The 23097-nt window shown below is 39.0% G+C and overlaps 1 protein-coding gene across 2 annotated transcripts in view; it reads right to left on the bottom strand.

The window, feature by feature from the left end:
* The window catches only part of ush1c (Usher syndrome 1C), a 36525-nt gene that overhangs the window by 8165 nt on the left and 5263 nt on the right, over positions 1–23097 (bottom strand). The window contains exons 4-15 of one of the 2 annotated variants that reach the window (XM_066700955.1): positions 22342–22480; positions 14674–14782; positions 13968–13992; positions 13546–13603; positions 12994–13097; positions 12246–12330; positions 12099–12158; positions 11916–11972; positions 11268–11410; positions 10378–10443; positions 9270–9400; positions 8632–8714 (exon numbers count right to left, since the gene is read on the bottom strand). In XM_066700955.1, the coding sequence (XP_066557052.1) occupies positions 8632–8714; positions 9270–9400; positions 10378–10443; positions 11268–11410; positions 11916–11972; positions 12099–12158; positions 12246–12330; positions 12994–13097; positions 13546–13603; positions 13968–13992; positions 14674–14782; positions 22342–22480 (1060 nt within the window). Of the gene's footprint in view, positions 1–8631; positions 8718–9269; positions 9401–10377; positions 10444–11267; positions 11411–11915; positions 11973–12098; positions 12159–12245; positions 12331–12993; positions 13098–13545; positions 13604–13967; positions 13993–14673; positions 14783–22341; positions 22481–23097 lie in introns of both variants that reach the window. The other variant, XM_066700953.1, reaches the window with a different exon arrangement.

The raw sequence follows: 23097 nt of genomic DNA on the forward strand, positions 1-23097 counted from the left end.
GTATTCTGCATGTGCTGAGGTCAAAAGCTGAGGTGAAAGTAACAAATGATGTCCCTCAAATTGGGGACACTCTACGATTCAAGTCTTAATATTCTATAATATTCTTCTGCAGCTGAAACTACAACCCTATATTACAGGGTGGCAAACCCTGTTCCTGGAGAGCCACAATTCTACAGGTCTCTCTAAATCACAAGACACATTGAACACAGGGACATTTTGCATTAAAGTCCCAGGATTGGCTCAATTAAGCAGTTAATGATCTGTATAAACCAAAAACCTGTAGACCCTGTGTCTCTCCAGGACCAGGGTTGGCCACCCCTGATCTGTTATGTAACAAATCCTTGCCTGCTAGTTCAATTTAAAAGATTTTCAATTATTGTTCGTCACACTCCAATAGCTGAATTAAGGGGCTTATTCTGCACTCTAGCCTGGGCTCATTTCCAACACAGGCTTTTCTCAACAGCAGGGTCACAGAGATTCTTCAGATAAGCTGGACTATCATTTTAAATTGTACCATGATCTCCCCTTTCAGAAAACTAAATGTTTTTTTTTCTCTAATGGACTCTGCACAAAAGCAGATTGCTTCTTCATTAACACAATATGTGGTATCCTGCACTGTAGCAAAAACATACTGAAACACTGAAAGGCACTACTGTAGACATTCCGCTATCCATTTTCTAAAGGCATCAATGAAGCAAGAAAATTAACTGTACTATTTGCACTAGTTTATTATGCCGACAAGTCAGCATAGACAGCATTTAGTGCTCCTCTGCTTAATCATTTGCATTTATCTAAACAGCTTCTGCGCTATCCAAGAAGCCTTCATTGGCAACATATAATTTTATATATTACATAAAGATCTTAAACAGTTCAACACATAAAAATACCACAAAGTATGTTGCTAGGCACCACAACCCTTTGCCAGACACACATCTTTTGGCTGTAATTATGTTGTGTAAACAGGATGGTGTGTAGTGGTCTTCCAGTATGATTTGATTTCATTGCATTATGGATGATAAGAAAAACACCCACTAATAATTGCAACCTTTTTCTTAAAAGAACTTGACAATGTTAGGATTATTTAGCTAAATGACTCGAAATAATAAACCTAAATGTATCTATAAGACCTATTTCCAAGTGTATCCATCATTTCAACTTATCATTGCCATTGCATTGCAAACTATTTCCTACATAACCAAATCTTTATGATGTAATTATTATAGCTTGCCCTAGACTACATCAGTAATGACTCAGGGTGCCTTGCGGTGAGATTGGCATTGTGCATCAGCTCATAGGATTCCCTTCAAACATTTTACAAAACTGTGACTACAGACCCTTTTGCTCTACTGCCCCTTACCCCTCTACAGAAATAAAACAAATTCTCACTGAAAAGATCATCTGAGAAAAGCAACCAAAAAAACAACCTTGTTACATTAAAAGCTAAAAGAAGATGGCATTCCCTAATATATTAGTATAAATATGCATCTCATTGGTAATAAATTAATGTTTTAAAGCCTTTGGTGACATTAAATATGGAGATGTATACATACACTAACTGTTTCAGCCTGATTCAATATTGTCTTTGTCCTTAGTGAGCAATCCATCCTCTGTTAATTATGAAAAATGCAATGAAAGTAATGTATTGAGAAATGCACTCCAGTTTAATGACTTGAATAGCCACTGTTGTGCCAAATGTGTGCTCCAATTAGGTAACACGTGTTTCTCATCATAATGAATCTGTAGTGATTTTGCATATATATGGTAGAAACATTTACAATTCTGACTGAACTGTCAGAAATGCATTGACTATTTTACGCAGGCCAAATGTTTGTTTTTCTTCTGGCTTTCAGCACTAATTAAACTCTGTTGTTTATATAGTGAGCAATGAATACAAAATATAGGTGTTTGATACAATGTATTCATATAGCTGAGCTTCTCTGTAATTGTGTTTCAGATGATTTATGATTGCATAGCTTAATGTGCTGTGGGCTGCCATTTATTTCAGTAGCTACACAAATTCAAACTATTTGTTCATCCGTGAACTCAATTACCTCACCTTTACTGCTATACAAAACAATTGCAGCTTGTCCGTTCCCTCTTTTAGATTTAAAGGTTTCGAGTGACAGGCAAGACTTTAATACAATTACTGAAAATGTGCCAGGCAGCCTTTTAATTTCCTATCAGTGTTTATCCACTGCATTTTACTCAGGATTACAAGAAACCAGCCTTAATCAAATGTGTGGGTTTGTTCTCTTGTTGTAGGGCTGTAATACAGGGTAAAACTTTGGAGCATAGAAAACCCAGCATGATGCATGTCTTTTTGGAGATCATATAGTAAAATAGTTTAGTAAAATTGATTATGTACATGATTTATGAATTTCCTTTTTATATAAAATATAAACAAACATAAAAAAGGACAAGAATAATTTTGCCTAACAACTGAATAATTAATCTGAACAATGATACTGCTTTGCAAAGCCAAACAGAAATATTGACACTACAGACCACTGTATCACACCAACAGGAGCCAATATTAGCTCAAACATTACCCCAAACCCCAACCCTAGACAACACAACTATCTGAAGATACAGTCAACCCACAACTCTGTGCGTCTTATTTAACAAAGTAGAAACACAAACCTAAAGAGAAGCCTAAAATTGGCAAAGCCCAACCCTAAACTTAATCCCAGTGAGAAATATAGCTTATCTACTGACTACATTACTCAGAACCAACCGAAATGTAACACAAATTCTGATATGATCTAAAAATATGTGGCACTCTGACAGATAAGGTTTCAGCAACTGTACATTTGATCTTGTCAGTTTCAGGCAAGAATTTAATATTTTAAATGCGGTAACTGGAGTAGAGTTAAAAAAAAAAAAGCCACATGGGATTCTGATGCTATTTGGAAAACTGTCAACTGCATCAAATGGCAGCTGTTATGTGCTTTTTTGTCCCACTCCAATTCAGCACAGTATAGGGCTTTTGAAGCTGAATTAAGTTAATAACCACTAATTTTACCCAGTTGGAAATGCATTTACTTATAATATATCATTAAGCCACATAGAAATCATGTGCAAATGTTTGCTAGAATTTATAAGGTATTGGAATTTGAGTCAGACACTTCAAGGAAGAAGGAGAGATGCCAAGTAATGTAAAGTATTACAGCACACTATCCACAAAACCGCCTGAAAGCATATTTCTTGCCACAAATTCACAAAAACGCAAGGACAGGAAAAATGATTTGCTCTATACATTTTTCAGCTGGTAAACAGAGGTAGGAATCCAAACAAACACCAGAGCTACAAGATTCCTTCACTGCCACTCAAACCTGGAGAGAAAGTCCCAAAAGATCAAGATTTGTCCACTGTACAGATCCTAAAAATGTCAAAGTGGTTTATTTTTGGTACCAGTTTTAAATAAAACAAATAACAGTGATTCATAGCCTTGTGCTTTTGCAAGAGTTTTAGGATGGTAAAGTTTAAAAAACAAATATGAATTGACCTGCTGATGACCAACACGTTACAGAACATTGAAACAAATGTCCATTGGGGGGTTTTTAATTATGCAAATTGTCTGTAATGTCTCTGTTTACCTTCAGGTTTCCCATTATTATTTAGTTTTGCAATATATCAGACAGAGTAAAAAGCACTGATTTAATTATATTAGATAATACAATGACAAGAAAAATATTATTTGCTTATAATCAAATAACTCTGAGATTAGATATAATAACCAATAGGAGATCTAAATGTATTGGGGGCTCACTGGTAAAGTTCTTCCATTTAAACAACAGTATCTGATGCTTCTTTGGAAAGACAACTACATAGACTAAACCACTTATTGAAACATTGCATGGAACCAAACAAAGAAAAACAAACAGGTAACAAACCTAAAAACCAAAGATCTTCCTCTTATTCAACTGACCACAATGGAAGAGTATCAGGAATAACACAAGAAACCACTATGGTTAAAATGTCTGCTGAAATGTTTCTGTCGCTACCGCTTTTTTAATTAAAAGAAGGCATTTACAAACATAATTCTTGGAACTTCACTTAATACATGTTCACATCGCAGAGAACTGGCTTGGCTCTGGAGTCAGTTCTGGGACAAACCTTTAGAGATTCACTCTCGCAGCAGTGAAATTAATACCCTTCGCTTCGGAGAGTGAGTGCAAGTGGAAAGTGCACGGCAGGCACAGGGAGACAGACGGAGGTGAAAGCGAGGGAGGCCGATGTCTTACCAGGGCCTCGGAGCGGAGGGTGGGTCTGTGAGCGGCCTGGGAGGGAGGAAGCATGACTGGTTTGGAGGTCAGTGGCCCAACTGGGCGGCGCTGACTGGGCGGGCTGGGTGCTAATTGCTATGGAGCGAACCAGCATTAAAACAATGACAGAATACATCAGAACCAGAACCAAAAACAAACAAACACACCTTGATGACAGCTTTAAAGGAGCTGAAATCAGGGCCTACGTATGGAAGGATTTTGCAATTTCAGTACTTTCTATTCAGAAAAATGCAGATGCAGTAAAAATTACATATCCTATACTAAGTCACCTCATTACCAACTGCAGACGTCTTGTATTAATGATGTGACATATTGTGACAATTAACAGATTCTGTCAATATATTACTACAAAAGCAATATGAGTATGCAGTCAGATAAAATATACTAACATACCAATGGATTCATTGATGATGAGATTCTGCTGGCATGAGATGTATTTCTCATCACCTGAACCACAGTAAAGACAAAACTGCAATTCAGACTACTGCACAGAAAACAAACTGTGAATGTGAACAAGAGAAAGCATCTCACGAATTCAGCTACAGTGTCGTAATGTAGAAGCATGATTTGATTATTAAACAATACATGTGTCAGGCAAAAGTACTAAGCAGGCAGAGTTTGAAGGGGCTTTCTAATTGAACCACACTATAGTGCACACTCAAACCATACCCATGCAACCCTCCATAGGTTTATATAATTGGATTAAACTATGAAATCCTCATATTAAATTATTCAACCCACTCAAGCTATAAAAATACTGCTAAACAAAATACACAAAAAAGAAGCAGGAATAATAACAATACAGAAAATATTTAGAGGTCAATAATTCTTATCAAAAGTGTTTTTAAAAAGCCCTTTTGAAAAACATAATATTCAAAAACTTTAGGTTCTGTGCACAGTGCACTTTTAATTAAATGGAACATACTGTCACACTGTACCAACTTGAAATGAATATGATTGGTTAATAAATGAGGAAAAACAGTTAGGGTTTTAATTTCGCTTTACGTAAAGCAACAAGGTTGTTAATTAGAAGTAAAAGCTACAAATGTCATTTGTGTGTCATGCTGAGCTACCTTGGGGCTGGGAGGGTAGGACGGCTCGCTGTTTGTAGGGTTGACCGTATTGTAAGCAGCTCTCGCTCTGTAGTTATTCACCTCCCAGTCGTTACCTGAATCTACTGGGCTCGAGGGCCGATAGTTGTGTCCCCCGAACCTGTCATCCGGGCGAGTGGCGCCAATGTGTTGCATGGGAGGGGGCGGAGGGGGGGGTGGTGGAGGCGGTGGCGGTTGGGTGGGAGGATGTGGGTGAGGCTGGGGAGTGGAGGGGGGCCAGGAGGATTGGGCAGGAAGGGGTCTGGAGGGGGCCTGAGGAAGAGGGGGCGGGGGGCCCCGCCCGCGTGGGGCCAAGGGATGCTGCAATCTGGGGAGTGGAGGGGAGGGTGGCAGGTGGACGAGGGAGTGGGACGGTCGGGGGGATGGCGAGGGTGGAGGCACCCGGGGGGAAGGGGGTGGGGGGGGCCGAGGGGAGGGGGGGTGGTTGGGTTGTGGAGAGGGGGGGGGCGGCGCCATTCTTTTTATGGTCTGCTTTAGACTCTGATCCACGTCATCTAGATTAATGTCATCCAGGTCGGTGGTGGTCAGCTGCAGGCCTCCGGGGAAGCGACGCACAGACGGCCCTGTGGAGGGGGCTCTGCCTGACGACACCTATAAGGACAGTGAGTTAGCCCCCTGCACCGCCTCCACACACTGAGTCAGTCGCACAACCAACCATGCAAAGTAACAGTCCACACAGAGCAGTGAACCCCATCGCACCGGTGACAACAACTGTGGATTTCCATCAGTCCTCTGAGAAAGGAAAAAGGAATAGAAAAAAGATTGCAAAAGTACTTTGGCTGATGGGGGGAACAGAATAAAAATGCAATGCTGAGCAGTATTTGTTTCCTATAGCTGTCTGCTGCTCTAAAATCAGACCACATGCAATACAATGCAGGCGCCAGAGTTTAGAAAGAGCACAGTTTCTATACACCGCACACAAAACGTCAGAGCACACACAGCCCCTTCATGAGAACAGGGCAAAATTACCTCTGGGGATTCATTCTCTGCTGAGGATATCTGCTCTAATCGAGTCTGACAAAGCCTTTCTACCCAGTGCTGAACCTTTTCCGACTCCTCCAGGTCCTCCCTCTCCGTCTCCGACACCTGAATCACATTACTGCTTATAAAACCAAGGGCACAATACAGACCTCCACAAAGGCAACAAGACACTCTAGGACTCTTTGGCTTTTAAACCAAAGACCTGTTACTGCAGGCAAAAGTGGGTCTACCCTGTTTTGTTTCCGTGATACTGTACGTGTATGTCACGTCATATCTAAATTGTGGATTCTGTGAATTTATACTGTGCGTTTAGAAAATAAATAATTCTGTTCTCTGTATTTTGGAAATATCAGATCGGTATCTGTGACAATAAAGAGTAATGAGATTTGCAAAGTACAGTGTGTGGATTGATTTGTTTAATTGAAATATATCTCATGTGCGCAGTTGGTAGAAACTGTTAGAAGCTACTTCCTGTGCTAGTAGAAATGTATTTTGTCTCAGGACAATAACAATAAATCAAGTATATATCAACAGAAATATCTGGCCTATGTATAACTGATACCTAAGTTTCTTTAAATATACTTTTCTGATAAGGTATTGTATAAGAATATTATAAAACCTATGCCATAGCATTTACAAATAATATGACACACAGGGAAAAATCATACCTCTTGTACAAGCCTACTGATTTTCAGTTGCTTTTCTCGTTCTAGCATCTCTTCTTTTTCCTTGGCTAATTTCAGTTCAAACTCGAGTTCCTTCTTATTCTTCCTTTGTTCCTGAGGGCTGTCAATCTTAGAGGACTTCTTTTTCGCCTTTTCTTTCTTTCCTTTCTGAGATGTCAACATGGTATAATTACAGCACCTAGCAAAACCACTAACTAGACCTTTTACTTCTAATGCCATGCAGCTCAAAGTAGCAAACAACTTCACACCATTAAAAATGCACTTTAAACGACAGTTATCCAACAATAGCTTTTAAATTAAATAGATGCCACAATCAACATCTACCATTTCCCTGCTTTTCTTTTGGCTAATTTAACGTACATCACTTAAGAATTGCCCAAGAATTTGTTCCATCTCTATTTGAAATATATAAACATGACATAAGTGTGCAGAGATGTAAACGGAGTCTAATTGTCTTGAGTCTTGATATATGGTATATTAGATCACACAAGAAAAACAAAACAATTGCACAGCAAAAAGATTACACACAATGTACCTTGCGAAGAGTAGGCAATTTCCCTTCATAGCGATAAAACCAGCCGAAAGCTATAGGAACATAAAATGAATGTGTTTTAACTCAAATGCATTGTGCTACATGAAGCACGGAGGCTTAATAAAAACGGCACCAGCCTGCCAGTCCAAAGACGAGCCACAAGAATGAGCTCCCAGTAGAAAAGGTTAAATAACAGAATACTGAAGTTGTCCTCAAACAAATGTCCGCGACTCCATTCCTGTGGGAATTCAATTTAAAATCAATAGGATTTGCTTCATTGCAGATTTTTCAATACAAAATGCCTACAAAAAAGTCAATTGAAAAGACACATATGAAGACAATTATTTAGAATTACTTAGAATGAAAGAATAAACATAATTTATTTAAATTAAAAAGTTCCTGAATTAAACCAACGTTGGTGTTTAAAGTTTGCCCCTAATTACAACTCACCAATGTCAAATATCATCATGGGTGTGTCATGGAATTTTGGAAAAGCCACACAAGAGAAAAACAATGAAACTAAATAAATAAATCATATTTACTAGAATTACACACCTCACCTGTATTAGGACAAGTTTGGGGTTCTCACTGAATGTAAGCTTGGCAAGTGGGATGGTTTGGCGTACCGCAAAATAGTTACTGTTAGGTCAGTGTGTGTTAGGCTTGAAATTGCTGGGAAACACTGCCCAATTGTGATGAAGGCAGTGTTTAACGTTAAAGATTGATTAATTAAAAAGAAAACAAGATCTAAAAGATACACATTGCTTACTGGCCAAAACTGCATGAGAAAATAACATCTCAGTGCCCATACATCAAACTACGTTTTGCGTGGAACCAACTGATTCATTTTTTACCTTCTTTAGACAGAACAAAAAGCAAAACATAAGGTCCCAACCCAAAACCCAAAATGGAAAGGAAAAGAGTTTACTAAAAGGAAGTGATGTACTGTTCTCCCAGCTACTAAATTGAGATTTGGTTGTCAAAATAAATCCAGTGCCAGCACAATGATTGTTTCAGGCTGACCAAGTGCAAACCTGCTGCTCGCTCTCAGAGTCATTCCCTGCCTGCCCCTCGTCATCCTCCGCCATGTCATGCTGCCAAACAGGAGCATCACTATCTGCTAAAGAGGAGAAAAGTTAGGAGGAAAGGAGGTGATGAAATAAGAAAAGGAAATCAGCGATCAGATAGACACTGAAAAGGGGATGAGGGAACCACCAGAGACAACACCGGTGAACACAAATAATTTATGATTAATCCTCAAGGAAATGCTTTCACATATAATACTTTATAATGGGGGATAAAAAAAAAACTAATAGGAAAGTAACAGGCTTATTGAAACAGAATACTTTCCCAGTCTCTAGATGGTTAGAAATAACCTGCAGTAGGACGCTGGGCCAAAATACACTTGTTATTGGAATTGGGAACAGCATCTAATCCATAGGCATTGTGTGTCTACTCAAGAAGTCGACACTGCAAATTGATAGTCTTGCAGCAGGCAGACTGTTCCTCTAGGGATCGTCACATCTTCATTCGCTCAACAGGAAATACTGCAGGCAGTGAATGAGTGGGGAAAGCACCATTTGCAACACCAGTAATATGGTGATACACTGCTGGGTTATTCATGTTTTTGTTTAATCTCTTTTTTCTCTGTCCATTTACAGCTGGGCCTCACCTGAGCTCTTGGGTTTGGGCAGAGGAGGGGTGTTCATCTCTGGAGGGGCAGACACCGGGGTCTTAGGCTGCTCCCGGGGTGCCCAGTCCTCTTGCCATTCCTTGTGGTGTTTCCTCTCTGCTTCTTCTATCCTGCCGAAGCAAGTACAAAACCATGCCTATTTAATCTCATGTGCATTCAATTCTATTTTCCTCTGATCTGAAATTACTACTGTGAGCCAATAGTCTCTCCCACAGGAAAAAAAAAAAAACACGGTTGGGTTTGCATGCTCACAGTGAAGCCAGGTGTTAATAAGTTAGAAGCAAACAAGAGAAAAAAAGTCATTAGGTGCTTAATTCTTCTGCTGGAAAAAGAAAGTGGTATTCTTAGGGAGAGGATTAATGCCACTTTCACATCCACCCCTTTGCACCTAAAGGTTGTCCTTCAATATATATGATTAAACAGAAAGCTGGTCATAAGCCTAGGTCCCTATGAGCTAAATCCTGCATCCTGCTGTAGGATCATCTCGAGTCTCCACCTGCCGTTTTGGCTGCTGCATCATCATTGTTTTATTTTCTCCTCTCCCTCTCCGGTAGTATCATGCCATGGCCATGACACCTCTACGATTTCATGATGAGGTGTCAGTCTCGGTTCAATTCCTGTCGCATGGGGAGCCTTTCCGAGACGGAGATGTTTTTATGTTTGGAGTAAGAGAGGTCTGGGATTTTCTGTTCTGACAGGGACTAGACATATGTGTCAGGTTCCCCACATTACCAAATCCGAGAACCTAGAAAAACCAGAACCTTTGTGCAAATGACATCAGAATATGTCAATCACAAATGACGGGCCCTTACAATAATACGGTGGAGAAAAAACAAACAAACACAAAAAACATTTCAGCATCTGAATCTCGGTTATTAAACCAGGCCTTTGCGTCATTGATATAAATAAATCAAAGCAAGACAATTCAACGCGTTCCTTACCCTTTTCTGAAAATGTTTACATATAGAAGCAGTGTTTACTGGTACTCTACAGCTGGGATATCAATATACATTTAAAACAAACAACAAACAGTAGCTTTTCTTATGTTAGGGGATCAGTATGGATAAGTTCATTAGTGGAGACTGACTTTTCCATTTCCTTCCGATAGCGTTCCTCCTCCTCCACTGTCTTCTGTGAGATCTCCATCTTTCTCCTGGAGAAACAATAATTGAAAATGCACTTTAACTAATATAGAATAACAGAAAAATATGTTTTTTCGTTATTTTCTTAATCTGAATACGAACAACAGACGTTTTCTGTGTTTGTTTAAACCAACACACCTTAAATTCATTCATTTAAAAACAGGGTTCATAATGATCTTTAATCTATTCCAAGCAATTGAACCTGTCCTACTAAACAATGACAAGTCATCAGCTGTTTAATGAAAGACAAGGCTGGCAAAAGCTTTTAAGAACACTGTGTAAGACTGGCAATCATTTTCATCACTCAAAAGCAACACTGTATACAGACAACACTTTCACTCGTACTGTAATCTCTGAAGTCTTGCACAGATGGTTGATGAAATGATTCGTGAATGTACATACAAAAGCATTGCCATCGCCTTAGAGATGAATCATTTTAAATTGTTCCATCATCCACAAGCTGGGACAGTACCAAACAACATATGCTGCTGTTCTTCATTGAAGACCATTAACCCAAAATAACTCCCCTTAATGGCCTTCGTTTGATTAATGTCACAAGAAAGCTTTTATAATGTTTGTTCATGTATCCAATATGTAAGTAACAGAGCCACATTAGTTACCAGGGTCTTTCTTTTTCTTTATGTTTTTTTTGGAGGGGGGGGGAAGGTGGACTTGCAGAAAAATGTATTTTTATCAAGCAGCAGGAAAAAGAAAAAATGCTGTCTAGACTTTGAACTGATACTAGTCAAAAGGACACAATGTGATATACAGATTATATACTAATGAAAGTCTTGAGACCTTTTTTTTTCACAGTTTTTCCAAGTAGGAGACTTACAGCCTTTCCTTCTCCTGCTGCTCCTTGAGGATCTTATTGGTCTCCAGCGCCACTCTCTTCTGGTGCATCAGCTCCTGGCGATCCAGCTCCCTGCGTGAAGCCACGGCCAGCCGCTCCTCATCCGTCATGAACAGCTCCCTGCCCTGGGGACATTGACACAATACCCCACACCTCAGAGGCATGTTTCTGTCCTTGGGCAGATTTTGCATTGCTTCAATTGAAGAACATTCTGTGGGAGAAACCTGCCTCCTGGTGAGGGTGAGATGAGATACTGAGGGGGTGGCCAGGCAGGATTGGGATGGGAGAGACAGATGATGGCAATGGAACAGAGCCACACTAGGATGTACTAGAGCACATGTCTTAATCATATTGTGGTGTTGTCTTGTGTCCCTGTAAACGCTTCAGTGAGGTCATTTTAAAAAATGTATATATTTTCATTCTGACCGCTCCTTCAGGAACTTTTTTTTCCTCTAAAACAATTCTTTACACAGGTGACAGAATCCTTCTTGGGAGATGTAGGTAGTTGTAACAAAAGACTGAAGAGAAAATGAGGGATGCAAGAAGAGCGAATGCCTGCTATACATGCTATAGACGGAGATGCGAATCATGAGACTGTTTTAAAGATAACAGTTATAAGAATGTACTCACTGCGCCAGTAAGAATTGTAATGGTCAAGCTCCGGCTGCTTTTGAGGACTCTCACTGCCTAAAAAAAATATATGTATACATATGTATGTATAAATATATACATTGCACTTTTAGGTAAATATTTTAATAAACTCTGTCAATGCATTCTGTCATTGTAAAAATCTCTCAGTCTAAAATAGCTCACCTCTTTGTGATCCAGATTTCCAAAGTCTACACCATTCACTTCGATGATCTGATCGCCCACCTACAACACATGCAAAACATTTCAACTTATATTGCACACTAAGAAAACATGAAAGACTATCTTGTAACATCAACGTATAATAATTACCTGCAGCCCCACTTCTGCAGACACCGACCCTGGCTTCACATTGCTGATGTATATCCCCGGCTTCTGTGTTGGGCCGCTTGAAATGCTAATGTAGAAGAATCAAAAATCAACAGGAGTGCTTCTACAACTGATGCAAACACACCCTCAAGAATTTTATTTTTTAATTAACCCCCTGGTATCTATGATCAAAACAAAATCATTAAACCACAAATAGTGCATCAACAACCTATCTTAAAAATGTGTTTTAAAAATTTATTTTACATTCACAAACATGATTATGCTCATGAAAACAACATACATTGTGCATTAAAATCATGCACTGTGAAAGTGAAGGAAATAGATGACAAAATATCAGTAAGGCTGTCCTAACTGCCTGTCAAATAATTTTAAGAAATTAAATGGTTGAATGAACTCACAAACTCACTGCTTCACAATCCTTGTATCCCACTAAATTATGGGTGGTAACTGGGCTGCAGGGACACTCCCTATTGCTATACATTATGGCCAGACTAAACATGATCAACCCACATGGACTGATGACTTAAAAGAGTGGACAGGAATGGACTTCGCAGAGACAGACCATCGTCAGCGTTGGAGACAACTGCTTGATTGTTTATCAATGACAGTGCCCCAACAACAGTGGTAATGGGAGTGATAGTGATATAGGGGCTCAGACCATTCAGAGAAAGCTGAAATTCCAATCAGTCATAACTTTGTATCTTACCGTTCACTTGTCTAAGTCACATACCTGATACCCATTCCCTTTGTGCCAACCAGACTGAGAAACACTTTCTTCTCTTTGACTTCCTTCCCTCCGATTGATGCTAATCCAGCCACACTGCTTTTCTTTTCCTGTGATGTGCATTTAAATGAAACCTCAAATACCAACTATAAGCATGCCATATCAGTTTGCTGGGTGTAATTGTTATAAGAAAAACATTTTCAAATGAAAAGATTGGAAGCGGGGGACTTAGTTTCTTCTGATCAATAGCAATGTAATCACAAACTGTCAAGTTGACAACTGTTGTCAGTCTAAAATCTGAAACCTATTTACCACTAATGCTGATCAAAGCCCCAAGTGACATGTGATAGATTCATTATTTACTTTTGTAATCTACAGCAGTTCTAGTTTTTGTATGACAATTTAGAATACAGAATACAATGGTATATTTTTCTTTGGCTACATTATTTAAATTAATAACAATTTAATAAATACTATTTGAGTTAAGCTTTTTTAATTTAATACAGAAAAATATAGTTGTTCTATATGTCTTAAGGCTTTGTGTGTCAAAGGTCTTACCCCAGACTCAGAAACAAACTGGTCAACAAACTGCCATTTCAGAGGTTCATCAGATGAGCTGTTTAGGGGGAAAAAAGCATTTGGTCAACTTTATTATTTGAGCACAGAAAGTCCTAGTTGTAATAACTACTGCAACCAGATGATTTGACTCCAATTGCTATTATCAATATCTAATGATCATCTGCTCATTGCCTGACCTCTTGTTTCTCAGAAATTATTACATTAGAAGCTGTAATAATCAAGTAATAGGAAAACATTTTGGCATTAAAATCACAATAATATATTTTACACATATAATATTTATGTAACACAAATGTTACCCATCAAAATATCTGAATGTTTTTTAGTCATTTAAGTCAATATTATAAAAGGAATTTTAAAAACATGGCTTTCAGTTATTAAAAGTACTATATAATATATACCTTTTGACTGGAATCATGCCAACATCTGCATAGAAAACATAATAATACAAGTTAAAAAAATTATCTAAAAATGTTCAGACAATATACTGAATGCATTTAATCACACAGAAGGGATAATTAAAACTGATGAGATGAAAAATATATAAGCTTATAATTGTCAGTATAATAAAGATGTGTTGCAAAGCCAGTTATTTAATTTAGTTTTGTGTTTCATGCAGTACAGCCGTATGCAGTTGTTTCAGTTCTAAATGTATTTGATTAATGATGTACCCTGCAGTGATAATTACAGTATCGAGCAAGTATAATGACAAATAGGCAAATGCTAATAGAGTATAATTTATATTTATAATAATAATAGTATATTGATCATGAATTATCTCTTACTGTTAATATAACAATCAACTGATTAATATTAAAATGAGTGATGCTATGTAATGCATTGTAAATTAAATATATAAAATACAATGTGACAATTATCAGAATAACTCAACCAAGAAAGTTATATAATATATATAAAAGTCACAAGTTATATAAAATGACAGATAAACATCCACTTAAGTAGATGAGTGTCTGGCCCATGAACCTTCACCAGATTCTCAGTAGTCAAACACAAGGATATTGTAATTTCAAAGTGTGTGAGACTAGTTACATTGGTGTATTCAAAGTGCATTAAGGATGAAAAAGATGAATGTGGTGTTTAACTTACGCCTCACTTTCAGGGAGACGGTCTTCTTAGTTCGAATGAGGTTGATCACTTCCTCGTGAATGCATGAAGAGATGGAGTAGCCATTAATCCTCACTATCTCATCTCCAACCTGAAATTAGCACACAGAACTCATTTGTTAAATCAATATTTTTTTTCAATATAGCATATTGTAGAGACCAATAATAAAAATAAGTGAATAAATAAATGAGTACTATTCATAGAAAGTGTGCAGCCCAAAGCACTTTACAAATAAAATAACAACAACAAAGGTAAATAATAACAAATAATTACAAATTTAAATACATAAATACATCGGGAAAAAAATGGAAGACATGTAAAATAAATAAAATAAAAAAAACTATCAGTTATAGATAAGATTAAGTAAATAAATATATAAATAATGTCAGATCAACCATAAACAACCTTAAAAATAAATCATGAATAAATATGTTTTCAGTCTGTTTTTAAACATCTCTAGGGAAGGTGCCTCTCTGATACCTCGAGGTAAAATGTTCTAGAGTCTGGGGTTACAGAGTCTGGAGTCTGGGCGGAATACAGAATAAAGAGTGCAAAGGTGTTTAAGATTCAGCCCTGCAACCCAATTATTCTCTGCCTCTTACCTTTCCATCACCCACAGACTTTGATTGCACATTGTAAGCTTCCTATTATTTGGGGCTTCAGTTTTAATTAGAAAAGTGCAGTGATTCACTTATTCTTCAGAAATCTGTAGAGAATGAAAACATGGCATGCCAGTTTGTGGCAACAATTTAAACTGATGATGATAAAAACATACTTTTGTTTATTTTTTTAAGACTATATACACAGTAGGTGTGTGTATATGTATCATCACCATGAGCCTAAATCAATCCACTACTGGATGAAGACCTCGCCAAGATGTTTCCACTTGCTTCAATCTACAGCTTCTCTTTTCCATGTTATATATATATATATATGTATTTCTGTTCAATAATATAATTCTCACACTATATAAAAATCTATTTGTCAGGAAGTAATCTACAGAATGTTACTGTAGTATGAATGATTACTCCTAATGCTGCATTACAATTTATGTAAAATATATCCACAGTCTTTCACTCAAGAAGAGAGGGCATATTTTGACAACTTTACCATTACTCTGTTTCCTCAGATCAAATATTAAAATGCTAGTAATCCTTAATAAATCAATAATAATACAAATTCAGCTGATTTCTTTGATACTGAATATATATATATAAAATGACTACTAGGAAGAAGACCAGACCATGGTAAATGTGTCTTCCAATGAAAATGCTCTCAATACTCTCAAAATGCATTTAATGTTAAGATATAAATTCTGTATTATGCTTTGAGTCTTGTTGGTATTTTTTAATCTCTACATTTCTTAAACAGAATGGGGCAAAGCAAATAATAAATCATATGAACACAGTTTTGCACAGTGAGTTATTGGTACAGAAGCAATACCAATAAGCAATGGCATCATGAAGGCAAAATACCAGTTTTTGTAGGAGATTACAAAATTCCTTAAAGTGATACTGTTAGTCAGATCAGATCCAGCAACTCGTGGGGTTTTACTCCACCTACTGGATATGCTTTGAAATTCTTTCACCATCTCTATTCAGATCAGCAGGTGCATTCTTATAACAATGTCAGTCTTTACTATTCCTGTACAGTTTGCAGTATCAGTCACAATACAAAGATTAACAGATTAAAATCTATTTACATCAACATAAATTCTGCTTGTTACATAAACCAAATTTCTTCTGTGAAATAGAGAAAAATGTCAGCAAATATCAACAAAAATGTATATTCTTAGAAAACAGGCAGCATTGCACAACCTTGCCCCCTAATTAACTGGAGTTTTAAAAGATTACGAAACTTAAGAGATTCGGCGAACTAATACTCCTGAAATATCCCCATGGATGAAATTTCAGCAACAGTTCGGCTCTGACATGAGACAGCATTTTCCAAGACAATGGGCAGCCTATCCACCCAGGGTACTGAGCTGAATTCAGAGCTGGGCAGGCCGACTGCTTAGACGACGATCAGAGGTAATCCCTGTCTCCACATACCAGACAGACCCAATAATACAGCACTCCTCTTTCTCCTGCAACTGCCACATGGGGCCACTGATTTATTTTATCAGTTTCCATCTCCTATGAAAAACAGACATGCCTCGATTCATATTGGCTTCTCTTTCACAAGACGTCTACCTGCAGTGTCATATTTTCTAACTGCGAGGAGTCTGGCGTGCTGTAATACTGGAGATTTATTCCCTCATTTCACCCGTGGCTTTTAGTCAGGTGAGACTTTTTCAGAGTAGCTTACATCGCCAGACAAATGCAAATTGACCTTAAAGGGGGAAATCAGTTTCTGGAAAAATATGCTGAAATACAGGGAGTATGAGGTGGTATGAGGTGGTCTGGTAAATCTTGTCCATTTATTTAATAGGAACTATTTCAAAAGGATTTAATGATGAGTTTTGAATGTCAAAATACTTTCTTTAACTTCTGGAAGTGATCAGAGAGCAATGGGACTGTTGGATTGATATAGCCTACAGGGGGCAGCAAATCACAATCCCTGTGGTAAATACACTGAACAACAATACAAACGCAACATACAATTTCAAAGATTTGACTGAGTTACAGTTCATATAATTTAAATAATTGGCCCTTATCTATGGATTTCAAGTTTCAAGGTTTGAGGGAGCATACAATTGGCGTGCTGATTACAGGAATGTCCACCAGAGATGTTTGTGCCGAAACTTTTCAGTTGTGCAAACCCACAGTTTCACCAGGTGTCCGTTGTCTGGTCTCAGATGATCCTGCAGGTGAAGAAGCCAGATGTGGAGATCTTGGGTTGGCATGGTTACATGTGGACTGCGGTTGTGAGGCCAGTTGGACGTACTGCCAAATTATGGTGGTGAAATTAAAATTCAATTTTGGCAACAGCTCTGGTGGACAATCCTTCAGTGAGCATGCAAATCGCACACTCCCCCAAAACTATAGACACCTGTGGCATTGTGTTACGTGAAAAAACTGTATATTTTACGGTGGCCTTTTATTGACCCCAGCACAAGGTGCACCTGTGTAATGATCATGCTGTTTAAACAGCAAAATGGATGAAAGATTACCCTGTCTAGCATGAAACTACATCATTACATTTCACAGCAGTCCTTAACACTAGAACTGCCATAGTCTTTTGCAATTCAAAAGTAAATATCTCTGTAAATGTGATTTTCTCCCACATATCTGTTATATGTTACTAAATATTTGAATTAAAAACCTATATGGTATTTCAGCTGTAAACTCATCAAAATGTATACATTATAAATACTTCTTACATTTTCTTTAACCGCTGGACCCGCAGTTTATGCAGCAGGCCAGAGGTAGTCAATAGGCAGACCGTGGGCCAAATCCGGACCACCAGACGCTTTTGAACGGACTGCAAGAATAACTGTAATTAAACATATTATCATGATCTAATTTTATTGTATGTAATATTATGGATGTTTATTGCACCCAGTGCTTGTTATTGTGTGGAACCTAGTATCAGGCCTTCCAGGTTATTAGCCAATAGGATGTTACGTATTAATATAGGATGTCCTATATAGAGCCCGTGTTCCCATTAGTCAGTGAGTTGATTGCTTGCAGATTCCCGGTTCTGCGTCTCTGTACACGTTCTGGACTGAGGCAAGAGCGTCACTTTGTACTCATCAAAATCACAGGTATTCAGTTTGTTTTCCTGCTAAACAGCTAAACTGCTTATCGTTTGTCATGTGGACATATTTCAACCTCACCTCCAAAATATAAAAGTGCATACACACGTCCGGGGAGGGGGGAGCTCATAATGCCATAGCTTGTATTCACGTAGAAACTCCTACATCAGTGGTGGAAACAGTTGATTTTAAATGAAGACGCATATTTCTAGCAGGCGCACAAATCAAAAGTTGTGAATCCTCACCCGTTTCAATTACAGAGCTCCACCAAAATACATCTGTGACTGACAAGCAATGTCGGTTGATATGTGATTTTTCACTGGTGATATGTGGTTGTGAAGCAAAGATATGTTTGAGTCAAAATCTGCCTGATTTCATGGAGAATTTGATCAAAGTTTTTCGACTTCGAAATGACTCAGAATCGAGCATTTCAGGTCTCCAATTTTACTAGAAGTATGATTTAACAAATAAAATTTGCATATCAATTTAAAGTAGAGGGTTTCACCAATATGGGTCTGAATGTGCTATTGAAACGGCCCAATATAAATAAATAAAAAACACATTTATTCAATTTACATCATGTTTAAAAAGGTAAATTAATCCGCACATAGCCGACACTTACATTATATATTCAAGTGCTTGTCTATATTACATATCTGTAGTTCTTTAAAGCAAATCGGTTGGGACTTGGCAGTTATGAGCGTGAAAATAAGAGGCGCGCCGGACAATTTTTGATTATTTTTGCCCGAGTCAGTCTGTTTACACAGGGATTCCAGTGCAGAGATGCTGCACCACACGGCTGAACCCATTCCCCACACAGCACTGCTGTGGGTCAGAAGTGTCAAAACTAGTTTGAATTCAGAGTACTGTACATGTAGAGAGTTTAATATACTGCTTTTATTCAAAACACACAATAATAATCAAAAAATATTTATTCCGATCTGAGAAGAAACAACGAAAATTTATTCAGATTAAGCCAAAACAACGTCAATTCCACACGATAAAATGATTTAAAACTAAAATAAAAATTGGATTAATTGCAGATACATGTTTGCGTATTGCTTTACAGTGAGGGAAAAAAGTATTTGATCCCCTGCTGATTTTGTACGTTTGCCCGCTGACAAAGAAATGATCAGTCTATAATTTTAATGGTAGGTGTATTTTAACAGTGAGAGACAGAATAACAACAAAATCCAGAAAAACGCATTTCAAAAAAGTTATAAATTGATTTGCATGTTAATGAGGGAAATAAGTATTTGACCCCTTCGACTTAGTACTTGGTGGCAAAACCCTTGTTGGCAATCACAGAGGTCAGACGTTTCTTGTAGTTGGACGCCCCCATTTCCACCGGGCTTCACTTTCAGCCCCTCTGTGAAGGAGATGCTCTCACGCACCCTCCAAGAGAGAGAGCAGTCCCTGCAGGTGGCCCGGGTTTACCCCATTGCACCCCAGGCCCCCTCAGACTCGCCGCCCTGGCCCCCGGCAGCTTATGGCCCGACCCCACCTCCCCCACCAACCGAGCCCTTTCCCTGAGGCGTTCCAGCAACCTCTGGCCCACCCTTACACTCCCCAGCAACTCTCAAATTGGCAACTCCGCACCCAAGACTCTTATATTCACCATACTTCCTAGTACCCAAGGAAGATGGCGTTTTCCACCCCATCTTGGATCTGAGGCATCTGAACCGCCACCTCAAGGTGTTGCTCTTCAAGATGCTCAACCTGCACACCATGTCCCATGCCATCAAGCCCAGCCACTGGTTCACCACGGTGGATCTGAAAGATGCATACTTTCACATCCCCGTTGCGCAGGCGCACAGGAAGTTTCTCCGCTTCGACTTCGAGGGCTGAGCGTTCGAGTTTGCCGTTCTCCCCTTCGGCCTGTCGCTAGCCCCATGCACTTTTTCCAATTGCATGGACGTTGTGTTAGCCCCCTTGCATTGCCAGGGTGTCCGCATCCTCAACTACCTAGATGACTGGCTGGGTTGTTCTCACTCGAGGGAGCAGGTTCAGAGGCACACAAAACTGATTCTAGGCCGTCTCTCTCTGAATTGGGCCTCCAGGGGCTGGTTGTACTAACAGGATCAGAAACAGGATCATGAAAAAGCATTGTACGAAGCAGATCAAGATCCGGCTCTGCTGATATCTTGATCTGATTATTAAGCAGTGCGGGCGGTAACTAAGGAGTTTCCTATTGACATAAACCGGCTCGTCAGTCTCTGGTGCGGCTATTTGAACATCTAAAACATCAAAGTGCTGCACAGCCAAAGCTGCTATGTAGGCTCGGTCACCTTTCGTCTTCAGTTTGCAATGGGGTGCTGGAGAAATACGAGCTTTTACATTATGTTTTACAATAATGTAAATAAATAAAAACCTAATCGCACACAAACTACACCTCAACAGCGGGATCATTTTTGAGCTCGGATCTGAGCTCAGATTGAACCCTGATCCGTTTAGTACAACACAATTGAGATCAAGATCAAGATCAGATCCCGGATTCGGGATTGTGCTGCGTGGAGGCAGCATGAATGTTCCTGCTGCCACACTATACATAGTGTTGTTTTCAGCTCGGCTAGTCTGTTGACTAACCAACTGTGTATTATGCTGTGTTTCAGCGGGTAAGTTGCTTGATTGCCGACACCAAATATTGTGCAAGTAGATTACGGCCTCGCTTCTACCTGCACTAGTAGAGCAGCCAGCCTTGCTACTGTAAGCAGAGTTAACCTCTGTAGCCCCGCTTTGTATATGCTTATTCTAGCTCCTGGGTGGCCCAGGTGCGCCCGCACGGGGCCCCTGAGGTTACTGTCTGGAGTTGTGTTGACGATGTCCCCTAGCGGTACACCTCGGGGCAGGCTCCCTTATCAGCTCACTGCCTCCTCCCTTGCAAAGGTTTTGTTATACAGTAACCCCTCCCCCTTGGGCAGTGCTTCCGACTTGAAAGATAACGATAGGTTGTGTATGCAACCCCGGTTATCTGAAAAAGGAAGCACTGCCCAAGGGTTGCAAGGTCGCGCGGAAGTCCTGGCTCCCAGCAAAAGAGGACGAACCTGCGCTGACGTCACGTTTTATAGAACAGGAAGTGGGAAGGGACCTGTTCTGAGTGACGTGTGCAGGGCCCAATGGCAGCTTTGATAGAGTGACATTTTCAATCAGGTTCCTACGGCAGTGTGCAGAAACCCCCTCCCCCTTGGGCAGTGCTTCCTTTTTCAAATAACCGGGGTTGCATTCATAATTTTCTACATTGATGTGCACAGCTGTACTAGACAGAGCCAAGTGCTTTCACATAGCATAAAATGTTTCATTTTAGTTTTATGTTATTTTTATAACTGTTTTATAATTGTATTTATAATTGAGTTTCTACACCAGTTTACAGTTTAAAGTTTTTTTTATTTTTTGTTTATGTATATGTGCTTGTTTTGAACAAATAAGCAAAACAATATAAATGCAGTGTTTCTGTGCTGAAATTGCTGTGTGTGATGTTTGTATGTAAAACTATTAAGTTTTATCCAACTCTTTGTTTTTCATTTTCGTCACACAGCTGTTCTATAAAGGAGCCACACATTATGCGGGTGCGGTGGTTGTGAAATCTCGGTGGTTCTAGTGTAAGAAAGCATGCATTTTATCACCAGCACTCACAGTCAGCAAATACAAGATAATCCTCTGTACAATGCTAACTCCCTTTTTTTAATTTTTGGTTGGCGTTTGCCCAGCTGAAGTACAAAAATAATAGCAAGAAAAATGCATGGTATGTGGAGTCTGTAGTCTAGATAGAAACCATGAAGCAAATGGAAGGAAAACATGGCCTTTTAAATACACCTGGAAAAAAACTAGGTTTTTCCCACAATCCAAATCACAAGTCAAGCAAATGAACCCTGTATGAACCAATGTTTTGGAAGCTCTGTAAGGGAGCACGTATTGGTCACTTACATCACTGCAGTCCAAGCTGGCATTCTTACCTGCAGTCCCACATTGTCCGCTTGTCCATCCTTTACTATCTGAGAGATGAAGAGCCCACAGCCAAATTCCAGCCCACCGCGCACACTTAGTCCCAGGCCTTCTGGATGGTTTCTGTCTAAACGGACTTCTTTCAGCTTCCTAGGAATCCAAAAGGGAACAGAACAATATGAAAATGTTGTCCATTTTGTTAAAATATAGCCTTACATCCTTGTATGTAATGAAACAAGAACCAAGTACCTTCAAAACCAAGAACCATAATAATAATTTAATAAAAAAGCATAAAGAATTTTGCATTTCACAGTGTTTAAGACTGTACTCTTTGAACTCATTTTATTTGTAATATTTCACGATGAATCTCTCTATTACCATGGTGCATTATTTGATTTGGCTTTTGACCTTCCCTATTACTGCCCACAGTGAGCTGCCTTTCAGTTGGGCATGCTATCGGCCATGACTCTGAATTCCATGGCAGTGAAGTACATTTAGTAAAAATGCACAAAACAGAGATCATCTCATCTTTTTCAAGTCACCTACATTCAGTATCTCTCCCCACACAAAGATTCCCACGGGCCAGGCATGCCAGTGTCTCTCTGAGCCTCCAACACGAAGCCACAGAGACTGCGCCATACATGCGCCATCATCTTTATACATGGCTCAATGAACGTGAAAAACAGCAAGTAAACTAAAAGGGGATTATGTATCGAACTCTTTTTTGCATTCTTGCCTCACTTGGCCTATTCCTTTTACAGCAGTGC

This window comes from Amia ocellicauda, chromosome 4 (assembly GCF_036373705.1).
Source record: "Amia ocellicauda isolate fAmiCal2 chromosome 4, fAmiCal2.hap1, whole genome shotgun sequence".
In the NCBI taxonomy this organism is placed as follows: domain Eukaryota; kingdom Metazoa; phylum Chordata; class Actinopteri; order Amiiformes; family Amiidae; genus Amia; species Amia ocellicauda.